This window comes from Takifugu flavidus, chromosome 2 (assembly GCF_003711565.1).
Source record: "Takifugu flavidus isolate HTHZ2018 chromosome 2, ASM371156v2, whole genome shotgun sequence".
NCBI classification, from domain to species: domain Eukaryota; kingdom Metazoa; phylum Chordata; class Actinopteri; order Tetraodontiformes; family Tetraodontidae; genus Takifugu; species Takifugu flavidus.
Genome location: NC_079521.1, coordinates 8,924,604 through 8,943,338, shown reverse-complemented (window position 1 = coordinate 8,943,338; position 18,735 = coordinate 8,924,604). Strand labels below are relative to the sequence as shown.

At 43.2% G+C, this 18,735-nt stretch overlaps 1 protein-coding gene across 2 annotated transcripts; it reads left to right on the top strand.

The window, feature by feature from the left end:
• The first annotated feature begins 3,815 nt into the window (after window positions 1–3,815).
• On the top strand, window positions 3,816–17,749 carry LOC130519819 (EMILIN-1-A-like). Of its 2 annotated transcripts, XM_057023411.1 has the most exons (14): window positions 3,816–4,260; window positions 6,119–6,244; window positions 8,651–8,898; window positions 10,325–10,578; window positions 10,839–11,006; window positions 11,305–12,219; window positions 12,309–12,660; window positions 12,774–13,001; window positions 13,081–13,329; window positions 13,611–13,802; window positions 15,413–15,511; window positions 15,679–15,696; window positions 15,840–15,965; window positions 16,979–17,749. In XM_057023411.1, the coding sequence occupies exons 1-14, from the start codon at window positions 4,127–4,129 to the stop codon at window positions 17,299–17,301; spliced, it is 3,432 nt and encodes a 1,143-aa protein (XP_056879391.1). In that variant the 5' UTR covers window positions 3,816–4,126; the 3' UTR covers window positions 17,302–17,749. The 2 variants fall into 2 exon arrangements, with proteins under 2 accessions (XP_056879391.1, XP_056879398.1); XM_057023418.1 differs by lacking the exons at window positions 3,816–4,260; window positions 6,119–6,244 and adding an exon at window positions 9,704–9,767 and having other exon boundaries at window positions 8,789–8,898.
• Window positions 17,750–18,735: the final 986 nt, after the last annotated feature.

The window sequence follows — 18,735 nt, the reverse complement described above, 5'->3', positions numbered from 1 at the left end:
TGAATTGTGATCATTGTTGGGTGTTTCATCATAACGTGTGAGACACTTAAAGGTCACCTTGAAGAAGGTTGATTGGTCCGTGCAGTCAGTGGAGACGATCTACTTCATCAAGATGATGGCACTAAAAAACCTGTGTGGGGGAGTCCAACAGGATCTTGTTACTGTCATTCACCACTTTTGGAAGTGTGTCCCACTTTGAGCTGGAAGTTTCCAGTACAGACTCTGTCCAGATGTTCCTGTACATCGGGGGGATAATCCAGTCCTACGAGTGCCACAGACAGACCGGGTTTTCTGTCCTACCAGGTAGACAAGGTACGCATTTCTACCTGGTAAGACAGAGAACCCGATCCGACTGTAGCACTCGTAGAACCGGGTTGCTTCCAGCTGCTGTCACTATGTCAGCTACTTGGTTATAATGTTCCATGTGTGCTTTACCTGCTGCCCTCTTACATCACCTGCACCTCAGATCTTGCCCTGTGGGGTAGATCCTGTCTTATACCGCTCCTGTTCTCACCGGCATCTGCACTGTCTTTCCAGCCTGGTTGGACTTCCTGATATCAGCTGCTTCCTCGCAGGTCTCTGCTCCAGCTTTCAGCTCCATTGAATCCAGTGTAAAATCAAGGGCAATAACCTTGATTCTCTTTGCTCTGGTGTCGGTTCATTGTGGAAATTCATAATTGATCCACTCCCGAGGAACTGATTTCGCACTATAACTCTGGATTTCGCACTATTCTGGGCTCCTTCGCTCCAGTGAAACCCAGATCTGTGTCGTAATCCCATTCTGCTCCTGGCAAACATCTGAACTTCATTTAAAGATAGTCGGCCTGTCTGTTCACAAGGAGATGTGCATAATTCATATTCACCACTAGGAGAACTCAACTGTCAGATCCAAACCCAGCTGTGTTAGTAGCATCATCTGTTCTCAATGCTCCAAAAACTCATGCAGCCCCTGGACTCGTCACCTGATCTTCTTGACTGCCCTTTATATTCCTCTTTCAGCAGTAGAACCAGTCCTGCATCCCTCAGAACCACAGTTAAAAACCTAATTCTGAAAAAAATCTGATTCCAATTTTACCAACTTCAATCATCTCCATCCTATTAGCTGTGGTGCCTTCACTGACCTGCCGGGGGCCACAGCGTTTACAGCTGAGCTGAGTTCATTTTAGACTTCTAAGTATTCTTGTTTCTTCTCATTTTTTTTCACTCTGAGTTTATTAGTGCTTTCCTAGGAACTCTCAGATTTTTCCTGCAATGACGTCCCAGAATATTCCCCCTGCACTAAATATTTGGACGGTTCTAACTTGGAGAGTCTATTTCCTTTTTTCCCCCGGGGAAACATAGTTTTCCTTCTAATGACCAGGAAATAAATGTTTCTATTCTGTCTTCAGCCAGAATTTGATTTTTTTTTTTTTTGAGTTGTTGCAGTTTTTGCTGCCGTTGAAGAGCTTTTATTGTCGCATAAAGTGATTTTAACAGACAAATGTTTGAACAGCAGCAACCAGCAGAGACCCATTTGTTCTCTGCTGGATGTTTAACTCATTAGATCACAATTGTGGGAGGTAAAACGCTGTGTGTGTGTGTGTGTGTGTGTGTGTGTGTGTGTGTGTGTGTATGTGTGTGTTTGTGTGTGTGTGTGTGTATGTGTGTGTTTGTGTGTGTGTGTGTGTGTGTGTGTGTGTGTGTGTGTGTGTGTGTGGTAATAACTTCCAGCTGTTTTCAGACTGAGTGGAGGATGTTTGATTTCTTCACCCTCAAAAACAAACTGTTGATTTGAACGCACAACAGTTTTAAGATAAACCTTTTTTCCCCCCTTCTTTTTATTAGTTGAAAAAAAATCTACCATTTAAAAAAACTATATTTGGTAAAGAGAGTTTTATTTGGGATCGGAACACGACAAGTGGCTAACCCCTGACCCTTGACCTCTGACCCCTTCAGCTTATATTTGCAGCAGCCTCAGACTAAACATGAAGCTTCTTTGTGTGTCGACCTTCATCTTAAACTGAATTATTGCATCAACTCGGAACTCTAGAGTCTAGTCCAATGTTTCCATGTCTGCACCCAAATATACAATAAATACTCCCCTAATACTGAAAGCATCAAGTATTTCAAGCATCTGTATATTATAAATTCCATGACGTCATTTCCGAAGAAGAAACCGGGTGTCAGGATGAATCAGTCGTCCGGACCGATTGAGGTTTTGTCTCCTTAGAAACGCTGTTGGTATTTTTATTCACAGTTTATTTGCAGGCCAAAACGCCACATTTTCCTCCGCAAGATAAGACGTCTGGAAAGTGCCGACAGGAAGTGTCCCAGTGGAAGCAGTCAGCAGATTATAATATTTCATCATCGCTGGAAACCTGCCAAATATTCTCCTTCCTTCTCCTTCTGGTATTTTTCCCGATATGTAACTATTTTTAGAACGTTCCCTCAATGAAGGTTTGACTTGTGGCCCCATCTGGTAATTATCCTCCACCATTAACCAGTAACTACCAGTAATGGTTTAACTGGACCCTTAAATGCGGCCCTGAACTTCTAACGTGCTCCTCAACGTCATTTATCAGTGACGTAGGATTTTTAAAAACTGAGCAATTTGATATTTGTTTTTGTAAATATAAATAATGTTAATATATTTCGCTGTGGTCAACTGTTAAATAAACTTCGTTTTTTAACTATTAATTACAGGTTGTGACAGGAAAGCGGCGCAGTAGGTTTCGCTTCCCTTCTCTTTATTGTAAAAACATCTGCTAACCATCACTTCAACCTGAACCACAACAGCATGTGTACAGTACAAGTACACACATCCTGACATGTGTTCCGCCTCACTCTTCCTGTATAGAACATTACAGCTGGGGAACACTCGTCCTAAATGAAGAGACGGGGCGGACGCGCACACACCTGTGCAATAACCGTGCTGTCTATCTCTCACCTGTCAGGTGGGTGGATCATCTCACAGTGACACAGAGTGGAGAGAAATGAGCCTTTTGTGCACATGAGAAAAAGTCTCAGCTGTTTGCAAACGTTAACGTTTACATTTGTCTGCAGTGCATAAACATCTGGCTTTAGGTAGTAAAGAAGTAACATGTGTTTTAAGAACTACCAGAAACAAAAAGTTATGCGTTTGTTGCGCATCTGGGCAGGTTGTTTATCGAACCGGTGCAGTTCCCGGTCCTGACCACGTGGCCGCAGTGGCGCGCCATAATGCACAGGTGAGCGAGCGCGTGACAAGAAAAGGAACGACGGGGTCCTGGATGTCTTGAAGGAATCTTACCTGCATGCGGAAAAACCCAGTAAAGGTTCTCTATATAAGAAAACCCTTTTTCGAGGAGGACAAATTGTCCGATGTATTGAGATAACGTTTTAATTATCTGCGTTAACGATGAAGACAAACTCCGGGAAATAGTCCCAGTTTTGGGGGCCTAACATCTCACTCCCAGATTAAGTGTGACCGATGACTCAACCGGAGTCATTTATAAACAGGAAATGCTATAGTATTTTATATTAAAGTGGAAAAGAGTGCTCTATATATGCTCAGAAGCTCAGAATTAACTCCGCATGACCCGCAATAATCGTGATTTCAAAATTGATCAAACGTTTTGAGTGTTTTGAACTTAAACATTAAAATAATGAAACAAGAAGCGGATCATATGTCGGCTAAAACGTCTTCGACGCTTTATTATTGAGTACAAAATGAGTCTGAGTGATCAATAAAAGCGGGGGCCAGGTGTCACCCCAGAGCTGCACGTGTCTGGTTTCTCCTCTGGGAGGGGCGGGGACGGTTCTGGAGGGGTGGGAACAGTTCGGGAGGGGGGCAGTGATGAAGAGGAGGAGCAGCTGGTGTCGGTTCAGATTGTTGCAACGTTCTCTTTGTTTCATGTGAAAAGGTCCAGATGGATCGATTTTGAGTGGATTAAATCGGATTAAACCCCAGTGAATCCTGTTCTAAAGGTTTCAACAGAATCCGGATTCGGGACGGGTCCAAAGAAGACTGCGGATCATGGGTCGGGTGGCCGGACGGACTTGGACCCGCTTAACATTGTTTCCATAAAGATTCGCGTGTTTCCGCCCAGATGAGTAGCTGATCACTGATCAGCTGTCGATATCTCGCGCTCGTGTATCGATCCGCAGGATGGCCGCACTACTTCTGCCGCTACTCGCGCTGTGGACCTTCGGACACGCAAGGAGCGCGTTCGCGCCGCGACCCGCTTACAGCTTGTACGCTAGCGGCCACGCGCACGGAGCTCGCGCTGCCAGCAGGCACAGGTAGGCAGTGACGTCAGGTCAGATGACGTCTCGACCGGAGCGGTGACGTCGTGTTGTTTACGGTGGGATCAGACCAGGAGCTCTGGCAAACTGAAAGAAAAAAAAAAAAACAAATTAAAGTAATAAACTTTTTACAGTGTAAAGTTACAGTTATGATTTAAATTTGAAGCTTACTTTCCATGTGAATAAATTTTCGCCACAAAAACACGTAAACTCGAGAGGATACAGAATAACCGATGATGATGATGATGATGGTGATGATGATGATGATGGTGATGGAAGCAGCAGACGAGTTCTGGGACCATACAAGTTTCGCGGTAGCACAGAGAACAGAGATTCTTGACATGCAGAGTTGTTCTCATCAGCATGATGAGGGATGAGCAGGTGAGGCCACAGGTGAGAAACACTCGGCCCCCAGGTGAAACACATGGACAGAGCAAAGAGGCTTGAGACTATTTCCACCCAATTAACAGTGATAAATACTATAGAAAAGAGTTAATCTACATAACATTAACATTAGCCAAGAGAAGTGAAGGAAAAGTGAATATTAGAGGTCCAAACACAGACCTTTGTGGAACACCTAGAGGAGCACTTGTAATGAACACAAATCAATGTTTTTAAACCCTTTTAAATCCCTTTTCACCCTTTAAAGTGTCCAGTGAGTGTAACAGGATGTGACATCTAAACTCTGACACAGCTCAGATCAAGGATCTTATTTCTAAATCCCTTCATTTGTATAAAGTTGTCACCTTCCTTTAACATCATCCCTTATCAGCAGAGATTCCTGTGTTAGCATCTAGCACAAACTTATTTATTGATAAATTCCTTTTTTAGGAACATGAATGGTGGCCAATGTACTGCAGGATATTGACTCTGCTCACCCTTCTTGAGGGAAGGGAGACACATTAGGACACACACACCAACACACACACTTTATCCTGACTGCTCATCAACAGCCACCCTCTCTTTGCTCTTATCTCAGCCAGTTTAGGCCAGTTTTCACTTCCTGTGTGACATTAATTTCATGCTGTGTTGCGTTAAACACCGAAACAGTCATGCTTCAGGATTCCAGAAAATGAAAAAGAAAATTGAATTTAAATTCCTTGCGTCTGTCTGCTGATACAACAATGAGTTTATTCACCATCAACACATTCGTGACATCACTGACATGCAATTAACATTTCTTGAGATTACACACACACACACACACACGGTTACACAGTCTGATCTAGAGGTCCTCGGCTGGGTCTGAGGGATACCGGACCAGATAAAAAGGACCAGGTGCACTGGTCTTCGTTTAGCTTGACAACCAGAGATGTTTAAAGGTCACTAAAGTCTCCCAGTAAAGACTGACGTGGTGACACAGCTCCAAACAATAACATGTGAAGTGTCAGTGGAAAACTTGGAATGTAGCTTTTTCTCCCAGGCTGTGAAAAATTCAATGCACAGTTTTCCATCGTTTTCCCTACGGATACCGATTGTAAGGCTCTGGAAATGAAGTGGAATTTAATTTAAAAGCTGTAAACCGGACTTCAAAGGGTCAGTTTCTTTTTGAAGATGTGTTTGTAGAACATTTCATGGGTGAGTTTGTGACCCAGGGCCCCAGGTCGTCCGTCCCAAATGTGGGTCTGACATCCTGTTTGTGAATCATTTCTTAATTTACACTGACGTCTTCATAGTCGTCAATTGAGGTGAAAAGCTGCTCTTTGCCACGTGACCGATCAGTCGGTCTCATATTGATCCTACGATATTTTTAAAATATCAGATGGTGCCAAACTGGACACGATTTCAGTTCATTGTGCACATTCACCAAAACAACAGTGTGTATTATCATGACTTCTTGTTGTGTGTTGAACAGGAACTGGTGTGCATTTATTGTGACAAAGACTGTGAGCTGCATGGTTGAAGATGGAGTGGAAACATATGTAAAGCCAGATTATCATCCCTGCAGCTGGGGAAGTGCACAGTGCAACAGGGTTGTGCTGTGAGTATACACACACACACACACCACACACATGCACCCCCCACAGTGGTTGACATTAGCAGTTAACACTGTTGCCTCATGGCAAGAATGTTCTGGGGGCTTTTCTGTGTGTTCATGTTCTTCCCGTGCCCAAGTGGGTTCTCTCCAGGTCCACTTGGCTTCCTGCCACACTCCAAAGACTTGGAGATCAGGTGAATTGGCTACTCTAAGTTGCTTTCAGGTGTGAATGGTGGTTTGCCTTTGTGCGTCAGTCTTGAAATGAGCTGGAGACTTGTCCAGGGTGACCTCGCCTCTTGCCTGAGGGCCAAGGCTCTAGCTGACATTGTCAGTAAAACCCAAACCACGAGGATTGGAAGCAGGATCGTGGTGAGTCACAAATCTGGAACAGGCTACAAAAAATATTTCTGCTGCACTAAAGCTTTCCAACAACCCAGTGGCCTCCAACATAGTAAAACTGAAGAATTCTGGAGCAACGAGGGTGGGTGGGCATCAACTCCATGGGTGCACACCTCAGGGAGGACCTCTCCTGGACTGTCAACACCACAGCACAGGCCAAGAAAACCAACCGGTAGCCCAGTTTTATCGATACACTGGGGAGAGCTACAGCTACAGCCACAGCCTCCATCATCCCACCTTTTACAGTGGCACCATCGAGAACCTCCTGACCAGTAGCATCACCGTGTTGTAGGTGCTGCACTGCCTCTCCACTCCCTCTAGGACATCTACAGGCCTGGGCTCACCAAAAAAGCCCTCTGCATCCCAGACCCCCACCCACTCATCACCCAGCTGTACTGCCATCAGAAAGGAGACAGTGGATCTACGGGCCAGGACCAGCAGGCTGAAGGACAGTTTCATCCACCTGAACTCTCTCTCTGCTCTTCCCCCATCGCCTTCCTGTCCCCAGCACAATGACACCCCAAACAGCCACGTATTATGTTCTACATTTGCCATATTTGTAATTTTCCCATCTTATTGTTAGTTTAGTTATGTTACTTCACCTCTGGCTGACCTTTATAAGCTACAGAATGGACCACACCACCACATCTTTATAACAGTATCCAGACAGAACGTTCTCCTTAGAGGCCCTGAGTCCAAAGACCATGTTTGGAGGAAACCAGCTACCTGTCAATAAGGGTTGAGGGAATGCTGAATACTTGCGCCTGAGCCACTGCTTGTTTGGTGACTGGTGGTGACAGCAGCAAGTTTTTTACTTGTGTATTCATGTTTTTCGTCTGTGCTAAATGTCTTATACTCCTGTCTTCGGACCCCAGGACACTGCTGAGCAGCTGGGTTGTTTTTTTCTCATCACCTGTGTCAGACTTCTATAACCTGCAACACTTTACCCTAAATTTGGATTCATTCAACTGTTATCTCCATATGGAGAAAGGCCCCCTGCAAAGGTTCTGAATGATCTAAGGTCTGTCGCTCCCACCTCCCTGGGAGAGAAGGCCTCTGAGAGGACTGTTAAAAACCACGTCATCAGAATTGCCCCTGATGAACCCAGTTTGGATACAGGACTGACAGGGGAGCGAATGATGTGAAGATGTTTATACTGGACCCCATCCACAAACATCTGGACTCCTTTAACACCATCATAAGGCTCCTATGGGTGGCCTGTTTTTTTGCTGCATTGAACTTCTAAGTTAACAGCTCACGTTCACCTGGACAACCAGCTCATCCTATGGATTACTGATTTTTCCATAGGAACCTATCCCGGCCACCTTCAGGGAGAGGCAGGGTAATATCCTGACCTAGTGACCAGCTCAATACCTAAAATATTAAAAGAAAATGTTCTCAATTAATGCGCACAAAATGGAAGAAACCACGTGAAACACTTGAGTTTTAATGTTGGATTTACATATGAGTTGAACTCCAGTGAAGTTCTTCTGGAAATGACTTCTGCCAGATCTGTAAAACAACAAACATCTGATTTTATTCTAATTTTGATCATGTCTTCAGTGCCGATGTTTGTTTTTTGGTTGGTTGATCACTATCTACACACGTATCCGTCAACTGTCCACCCATGATTTGTGCCATGTCACCATTTACCAGTCTTCACATTAGGAGTTCTCTTTGTATTATGAAGAAGAAAAAAAGTCATTCTTGACAGTATTTTCAACTACTTGTGCTTTTGGACTGTAGCAGCATGGTTTCTCCTGTCTTTAGATTTATTTTAAAAGTCCTCTGTGTGTAATCTGATTTTCTTGAAGCTGTAAAAAAGCACCATTTGAGAACAAGCTGCTAAAAGCAGAGTCCATATTTCCAGTTCTCTAATTAACACCCCTTTTTTTACATTAATCTTAGACACTTGAGTTATTGTTTGAGCACAAACTCGTCACTGTTTGCGAATAAGGTCTAATTTTGTCATCACTGTGAACATTCCTTCCCTCAATTATGCCTCTGCAGATATCGGACCTATATGAGGCCACGATACAAAGTAGCCTACAAAATTGTGACAGATATGGAGTGGAAGTGTTGCCATGGTTATCGAGGAGAGGACTGCAATGATGGCCCAGTTGGCAGCACAGGAAGTCAAATTCCTGCTACCAGGCCTCAGCACAGACCAGGCTATGGAGGAGGAGGTGGTGGTGGTCATGGATTAGGAGGCTTCGGAGGAGGCAGTTCTGGAACTGTCGAAAATGGAGGACAAAACGGTAAATAGAGTTTTGTCCACGTGTTTTTGTTCTGGTTGGTCAGTATTGTACACTTTCTGTTAACCTTTAAATTCAGTATTAATCAAACATTCAGGTTGTTGTAAATCAAAATATATTTCTTGAAAAATGCTTTAATATCTCACATGTACGAGTGAAGGTCGATCAACATGAGTAACACTATTTTATAGAATTCACCCTCTTGTCCTGAATATCTTTTTATCCTTGTGTAAAGATGTCCTAACTTTTTTCAAATGTCTTATTTACATTGGAAGTGTGACTTTTGTCCATTTAAGTATCAGCTTATGCCAGTTAAAAGTTAACAGCTAACATTCTACTGTGACATTTGATAATGGCTTCAAACCTGACTGACTGTAAATAAGAGTGGTATATAGTAGTACCGGTTATTTAGTGGGATGTTTGGGCTACACCGTTATGTCAAGGTGTAAATTAACAACCCTGTGTTTCTTTTCAGTACCATAGCCAGACTGGCTGAGAGTCATAATGCCGTGGAGCAAAAGTCTTTAGTGAAGGAACCAACTTATTGAGGTTTTTCACTAAAGACTATTTGGAAAAATATATGAAAAATGTTATCTGAAGTAGCATCAGAACGGTCCTTGGAACTCATAGATTTTTGTGAGAAGTCCTCTTTATCTTCTCTTCTTGACCAGATTAATTGCTCTTTAGCCACAGATTATGAACCATTCACTTGCAAGGTTGCAGTAAGACCGTTGATTAAAAACATCATTTGAACCAGATACGTTAGTGAACTCTTGTCCTGTATCTAACCTTCCTTTTATCTTCAAAGTTCTTGAGAGGATGAAGAGGTGGCTCAGTTACTGGACCACCTGCAGGTGTTTTTGTCACCACAGGTCAGAAACAGCACTTTGATAAAGTTCCTGATGATTTCAGAGCTTCAGAAAATGCGCTAGTTTCTACACTGGTTCTGCTGGACCTCTGATACAGCTGCCTTTGATAAGTTGACCATAGCGTCCTGTTAAAGAGACCAACACGTGACACTAGGATTAAAGGGACAGCACAAGGCTGGTTCAGATCAGATTTCTCAGATGGATTCCAATTGGGTCACGTTTATTATGTTTCCATTTTATATAATATGGTTAGTCAGAGTTCCATTGGACCAATCTTTGCTTTCACTCAGTAGGAGGTAGATGTCTGTCTTCACTGCTCCCCCATTTCATTTTATAATCTAATCTAATCTAACCTAATCTAATCTAATTTGCACTGGATCACTGTTCATTCATCACTGCAAATTCGTTTCCACACCTTATAGATAGATAAACCTATAGCTCTGACTCTAGCACAAGCATTGGTAAGTAGAGAAATCTAAAAAGACACCCAATTAAGGATGACCCGATTGGTCGGTCTGAGCTGTGCCGGCCTTGACCCTGTTTCTTCACACTCTCCGTAGGACAAAGTGACAATAAGAAGATGACACAGTTGGAGGAGAAGATCCAGAGTCTCACCAAGACCTTTCAGAACCTTCAGTCCACCCTAAATGAGCGTTTCCTGCAGCTCGACAGAATCACAGAAGGAGGAGGAGGAGGAGGAGGGAGCGACACCATTTCAGGAGGAAGAAACCCGGCTGACGCTGCGCAGCCTGAAATCAAAGAAACAATTAATATCATTAAGACTAAACTGGATCAGCTAGACAATCGAACACAGGTAGCCATTCTTTTTTCCTTTAGATGAGAAAATTTACACATACATAACAGTTTTAATGTTTTAAATTCACTGTACTAAATAAGATGGAGCGTTCTCGATACACAGACTTGAAAGCAGTTGTTCAGTTTGTCCGATGTCCCACCTGAGTCGAATTTATGCTGCTGAACTCACATGCAGCTGAAAGTGCAGCTATAATACTATTACACAGAAAGCAAATCACCATTGCAGAAATCCCCATCTGCCGGATGTTTCTCTAACAGGCCCATGATAAAACCTTGGTCAGTATCAATAACCACCTGGTGAACGGGAAAGGTGATGATGGAGTTCAGGCTGGAGGAGGAGTCAGTGGAGGAAGGCTGAGCGTGCTGAAGGAGGAGGTTCTTCGAGAGTTGGAGAAAAGGGTGTCCCTGTCCTGCAGCTCTTGTCAGGTAATTGTAGTCAGCCATTCATCAACAACAGTATGGCTACTAGATGGTGTGGGAACGTAATCTGGAATCAAACACATCTAAGAACACAATCTGCATCACAGTTGATATGAAACATGCATGCCGGTGTGGGTAAATTGGCTTTAAGGAAGACGGAATGGTGACGCAGTGGTTCACACAAAGGTGGTGGGTTCGATCCCCAGTTACAAGAGACCTTTTATGTTGCGTTTGTGTGCCTCGGAATTTCATTGTGTAAGCAGACGTATGCTGACAAATAAAAGTATTCTTATTATTATTCTAGGTTGGTGTAGAGAATTTGCTCAGGCAGCAGCAGAAAGACCAGGAGAGGATTCGTGCTCTGGAGAAGGAGCTGAATCTCATGGATGTACGGTATCGCCAGGTCCTAGAGGGACTCCAGGAGGATGCACAACGATCACAGAAGTGCTGTGACACCATCGGTGACCTCCAGACCCGCATCACTCAAAATGAGCGCAAAATTAGCTCAGCCATGGAGAACATTGATGGTGTGCAGACCCACCTGGAAGGACAGCTCAGGGGACAAGCTGGCGGTAGTAAAAATGAAAGCAGTGGTTTGGTGGGAGGTGGGTTTACTGCCGGTGAAGGACCGGGGGCTGGTGGTGTTGTCGTGACCAAGGATAGACTGGACAGTCGGCTAAAAGATCTAGAGCAGCAGATGAATAAAACGTGGCACAATACCGAGCAAAGTTGTTTAAATGTGAAGAATGAGCTCAAAAACTACGTTAACAAAGAACTGGAGGGCATCCGGGTTAACTTTCTGGATCGGTTCAACTACCAGCTTTCAAGAATCGCAGCTGGGGAGACGGACTTGGGCCTTGTGAAAGACCAGGTGGATAACCATCACAAGAAGCTCTTGAATATGGAAAACAATACCTCTCTCTTGAGCTGGAGAATGAGGAAGTGCGGCTGTTTGGAGTCTGAGACTGGAGAACATGGTGGTAACCCTCTAAATGAAACAGGAGGTTGGTCAAAAGGCGGAAAAGAAGAATCGACAGGGGGCGTGGGAGGGGCCATCACTGGGAATAAAGAGGGAGGTTTATCTGGAGTGGGAGGAGAAAGACATAATACCACTGAAAAATCACTGGAGTGGAGAGTCGTTGCCAATGAGAATCAGATCCGACATTTTAATACCCGAATCAAAGATCTCTCGGTCTCTGGAGACTCGTTGCAAAACAAGGTGAGAAACAGACTTGATTTTGTGACACAGACTAGATCCACTTCGAGGGCGATTATGAATATTGATGTCATCTCACTGTGATCTCTGAGGTTTTGGACCTGAGCCAGGATGTCTATCAGATCAAGACCCTCACCGGAGATCATGGTGAACATTTCAATCGCATCGTAACGGAGGTGGAGCTGTTGGGGGTGGGCTGTGACCTGTGTGGAAAGATGGAGGCAGAGCTGCAGCAGTTGAAGAATCATTCGCAACATGCACTGGGGCGTATGCAGGCTTCCATCCACAGAATCCAGATGAGGCTGGAATCAGGAAAGGAAGGCTGCTCCCAGGTATGTTCTCACCTGGAGGATGAAGTCCACCTGCTGCGGGAAGACATCAAGGGTTGCGTCAGCCAGTGTCGAGACAACCCGGGCACGCAAAAGGATAACATCAAGCAACTGGGTGATTGTCAGTGTAACATAGCCACAGTTAACGTGGTTACATCTAGTACAAACAATTTAGTTGCAATCATTTCTTTTATTGTGCAGCTCATGTGTTAAACGTTTGTCTGTCAGGTGAGGATTCTGGCACTAAAGGAGACACCAGCGTACAAAGACCTGGGTTGGATGCAGAAAAACCTTTAGATGGCCACAGTGTGCTCGGAGGCTCCATTAATAACAATCAGCTGAAGACGCTACAAGGCGAAATGTCTGAGGTCATCCTGACGTTCAGCTCTATCAACGACACGTTGAAAGGACTCGAACACACGGTGCATAAACATGGCAGCTTCATCACCGACCTTGGTAACTCCAGCTCGCCCATATACATTTTTCCTTCAATTCCGATCATCCTTGACTAATTATCCCTCAAAACACCTTTCAGGAAATACAAAAGATAAGATCATCTCTGAGCTAGACAAAATCCAGCAGGAGGTTAGGGAGCATATTGAAGACAGGCGTGAAAATCTTGAGGGGATGGAGGGCGACATCCGGAGGTTTGAGAACATGCTGCTGGTGGAGATGGGAGAGTGCAAGAAGTCTGGTGATGGGCTGGAGAAAAGGTTGTCAAAGCTGGAGGACGTCAGCGGCAGGCTGGACGGCGTCTTTGACTCCATCATCAAGTTTAAAGAAGGTAGGAGTTCACATTGATTAACTTTTCACCAAAGATCCTTCCCTCTTCAGCCTACACAACCCCTTTATCCAATACTTTATTGAAGCACCATTGGCAGCAGCTACAGTTCCCAGTCTGCATTAGTATCAGGTCACATTATTTGCACACCTGGATTTGCGGATATCCTGATATTTTCCGAGCAGATCCTGCCAAGCTCTGTCAGGTTGGACTCAGACTGACAGTGTACGCCCATTTTCACTGTTTTACTAAAATGTTTTTTTTTGTCTGTTTTAAATGTGCAGGATTTAACCAACAGACATCCAGTTTGTGGACAAGTGTTTCTGGTCTAAATTATTCACTCGTCCACCACGATGGAATCCTAGGCTCTGTGAAGAAGAATCAGGATGATGTCTACAGCAGAATCAAGAATTTAAATTCCAGTGTGAATGTCGTCGTTAAGGAGTTGCAAAAATTATATGATCAAAATATCAATGGTGAGTTGGGCTTTCTTCTTTTACCCTGAATGTATTGTAATGCCTAACAAAAGAAATTCATGTCGATCCCGCTGTGTTAAAGGTCCAACAGAACAATTATAGAAACAAGTCAATTTTTCCAAGAACAGTCAGACAAAGAGAGAGAGATAGATGCTACCAGATACCAATGCTAATTCTAATTAGGGTCTTGGATTTCCCTATGAGACCACTAATAGTCATCAGACCACATATCCTAAGTCTGTGCACAAGTAAAAGGGGGTCTTACACATTGGACATGTATTAGTCCAACACTAAATGTGGCTACAGGACTAAACCACTTCCAAACTTGGGCCAGTCTGGCAACCCCATCCCTGCTATTATTGACTGCAGGACTGCTAGATTCAGGTGGGACATAACAGTAGGAGGACGGGATGATTGCAAAACAGGTGTCCAGGTCTATATCAGTGGATAAAAGCCAGTCTATCCATTCGTGTTTATCCGATCTTGAAGCCTGAATGGGTCTAATTTCTGCTGACAACCAGAAACCTGGACGCCGGGTCTGGTGATGGGGCACAGTGCTGCCAGAACTGACCTGAGGAGAGGAAGCATTCCAGAGGAAATTCAAGGACAATATCAACAGCTCTTTAAGTTCTAGCAGAGTCAAATGGGCTGCTGAAAGAAAGTGGGAAAACTATTCACTGAGAACCTCAAGAGAGGGTAATAAACCTTTTACAACAGCTGGAAAAAGCAAAAAAGCAAATGATAGAACCCTGTATTACAGATGGGCATTCACAAGATTCCCTTCCAACATACTCATGGAGGAGGTCCCGCTTAGACCTTGGCAGTAGCATCAACAATGTAGCTTAACATTGTATGAAACCCCAACTCACATCCGGAACTCCCAGGACTTTTCCTGGGAAGGAAATTTCTCCTTCTTTATCTCTTCACCCCCTCCTTTACTCAGCCAGCCATCAGCAGGAGGGTCCCCCCATCTGAGCCCGGTCCTGGTTTCATCCTGTTAAAAGGAACTGTTGCTTGTTTGGGGGTCAGGCTCTGGGCTTCTGAATCAGTAAAACGTGTATTACAGGACCACACATTCTTTAATAGAACTTGTCTGAACTTAGAGCTGAACTGGACCTTTGAGATGCTGCTACCTCCTCCCAATACAGAAGAAAGGAGGCAAAAACATTTCTTTGCCATAGGTTCAATAATAGCAGCCAGTCTATACGTGGAGGAAATCAAGGTCTTATCCACCTTCAAACGGATCATGTCCCTCCCAGACGTTAGATATGTGGACAACATGGATAGGGCTGAATTGGAGGTTACTACAGCAAGCTTCACCCGTGAGGATGTGACATACAGTTGTCTGGCATTTTTGGACCTTGCAGTACCTGTCGAGGAAGATAGAGGGTTGAATGTCTAAATGTAGAGGAAGCCACGCCGACCAGACAACCCACTACAGCATAAGGCTTTTTCTGTCATGTATGTCTTCCCCTTGTGGAGGCGTAATCTTCCCCGATTGTCCTGGTTGGTTCTTACCTGTTGAGTTTCACCCGTTGCCTTGATCCCAAACGTTCTGAATAGGGTTTATACCAATTAAGCAGCAGCTAGATCCTATCATTCCTTAACAGGCCTGCCTGGACCCAAAGGAGAAACTGGTCTCCCTGGATTGCCTGGTCCCAGAGGGCCTCCTGGACAACCGGGTGAAACTGGTGTACGAGGATTTCCTGGTATGATCGTTATAGGTTTATATATGTTGTTTTCCTAAAACATTCTTTTTGTTTTACCATTACTGTTTCCACCATTTAATCATTTGGTCGTAGTAAGATCTTGTTATATTGAGGAGCTTTTATTACTTGTGCTGCTGATGTTGTAACAGCTTCTCTACCTTTTTCAGGTCCTAAAGGTGAAGCAGGTATGATTGTTTTCTTTAAACAAACAAACAAACATAACATAACATTGTAATATGTATTGATGAATTAGATGGTTCTTTCCGTTCCTTTTTCACCTTTTATTGTCAAAATGTGCCCTCATATTTTTACTCTTGTATCTTTTCAGGTCCACCTGCTCACGCACCCAAACTCTCGTTCTCTGTGGCCCTCACTGTTCCCATGGAGAGGACTGGAACCATCCTCTTTGACAAGGTTTTTGTCAATGAGGGCAACTTTTACGATCCAAGGACAGGTAAAAGTTCAAATCACAGCTCGATTTGCATAGGGAAAAACATTGGAATGTTACCACAAGTAAATCTAAAGGCTTAAACAGCTTAGGTTGAATTGTTATTAGGAATATTTAACTGTGGCACTTCTAATTTACAATAGTTTGGCAACTCACTGAAGTTTCTTCAATTTGACTGAACAGAGACGTGTCTGAAACAGACACACAGACACGTCTCAATAAGTCATAGTAATAAAACATCGATTTACATCAGTGATTCCAATAGTTACATTTGCATATTAAGATAATTCATTACACATAAACTGATTAAGAGGTTTCATGAGACCACAAAATTCTGTCAGAAATATAAAATATGATTATTGTTGCTAATTACGACATAAGAAAAAAATCTATACAGAAATGTTGGCCTACTGACATTTGCAGTATTATAGTGGGTCGAGTCTCCTTTTGTCATGAAGGTGATCAGCTTGTGGCCTTGCTGAAGTGTTCTGAAACCCAGGTTGGTCTGATAGTGACCTTCAGCCCTTTTACATCGTTGGGTCTGGGCTCACACATCTTCTTCATCACAATAGCTTATAGATTCCCCACATTGTTCAGGACAATCATTACGTGCTGTAAAATATGCTGCTGGAGGCTGCGCTGACCTTTGACCTGTTAAAACACACCATCACTATGCATCTACACTCTACCTACAGAAGCTGGGACCTTGATTTATTAATGAAACCCAACATTAAATTCCTACTGGGGGGAAAAAGGACTTTATACCACTGGGCAACAGTCCAGCCCTTTTGGTCCTTAACCCTCAGCCTTTTGAGTTTTCCATTAATGTTCCTCGATTCAGAACTCCGAGAAGAGTCACCTTCTTTTCCCTTGGAACCTTTGCATCTTACCCTCGTCAAAAACTGATTTAAAAGTAGCTCTGAAGCTCACAGGTCAGGGGACTCCCTGCTTTAGATTTTGGAGGTTGTTTTTTCTGCCATTGGTTTTACATGTCACTGTTGTGATGTTGTTACTTTCAGGCATTTTCACAGCACCTGTAGATGGACGTTATTTCTTCAGCGCCATCTTGACTGGTCACAAGAACGAGAAGCTTGAGGCTGTTCTGTCCAAGTCAAATTATGGAATAGCCCGGGTGAACTCCGAAGGGTACCAGCCTGAAGGCCTAGAGAATAACCCTGTGGCCGAGGCTAAAACCATTCCCGGGTCTCTGGCTGTCTTCAACATAATTTTGCCTCTCCAGGCTGGAGACACAGTCTGTATTGATCTGGTAATGGGTAAACTGGCCCATGCCGGGGAGCCTCTGACAGTTTTTAATGGCATGCTATTGTATGAAGTCATGTGAGTGTTACCAAGGACCTGAATAGCCCTGATTCATGAACAATAATGTGCAAATTGCAATCATTTCCAGGATTAGGACAGAGGTGATTTTATAATTGTCCTTATTTTTGAGAACACGTTTATGATCTGGCAGGCATTGTTTATTTGATTTTAAATTCTGATCGTGTTAGTAACCGTAGCATTAAAAATCTTGAGGCCAAAGCAGGAGTATCACACGGTAATCATCAACCAGGTGCCGTAATCATATGAGCTCATCAAAGGTGTGAATACAGACGTCCCCGTCAACCACAGATGAATAATATGAAGTTATAGACAAACCTCCACAATCATCAAAAATTAGATGTTTTTCATGTGTTTATAATTGATTGTTGGGTATGTTTTCCAACCTGGATGGAAACATCCAGCTCCTTTAGCCTTTCCTGTGGACAAACCGTGAGCAATTCTTGTTCTTTCTTTTTTTTTAAAAACAAATGAGATATAATTAATCTAATATAGCCGCTAGCCGCTGTTGAACTTTTAGCATTTTTTTTAAAGCGTCACACATTTCACTTGAAATGATCCTTCGCTGAAAGAACGTACACAGTTTAGGGAGAAGGAAATATCAGATTCCTCTGAATTCTGTCCTGATGATGACTGATGGGTGGACCACACTTGCAGCGTTGCACACCGAAGCTCACCTGCCATTTTTAAGCCAAGGTGCAGCAAACTTGTGTTTTTGTTTTTTTGCAAAATTCACTTTGTTTGTGTTTTGAGGATTTGAAAAATGGAGCCAAAGAATAACAACCATAAGAAGTGGATCATTAATAAGGTCTTCTGAGCTTATTCTGAGCTTAGGAGGAAATTCAGCCAAACTTTGAGTCTTTACATTAACGTCTTCCACTGTTCCAGTCAGCCTCGTTCCACCTGTTGTGTTGATTCTATTTCCAGGATGTCCAGGTGTGGCTGGAGAAACGTTCAACATTTCCATAGACATTGGTCTTAGCTTGAGAAGTGAGCCCCTAATGCACTTTTTAAAAACAGGACACCTGTCCCAGTTTACAAAATTCATTTGTCTTAGTGGGAAAAAATTATATATAGATAGATATTAAGTTTATTTAATCAGCTGTGAAATGAAATGCTTTGGTAGCACTTGTTCCTCCATGTAACACTACATATAAGGTACAAGAAATACCTTTTAACCAGTAATCAATCAAAACTGTCAAGCATAAGATTACTTGGTTAAAGAAGTGACATTATTTACTGTTTTAGTAAATAAAGATTTGTTATGTGATTCCCCCCTAGCTATACGTTGCATGCAATTAATGTATTTCCTTTTATAATAAGTCATTGTTGTAATTGTAATTGTTGGATTGGTGAAAATGAAGTGGCAAAAACCTTAAATAAGTCACATAAATCACAGAAAAAGGTTTATTAGAGTTACAGAAAAACAAACACACAC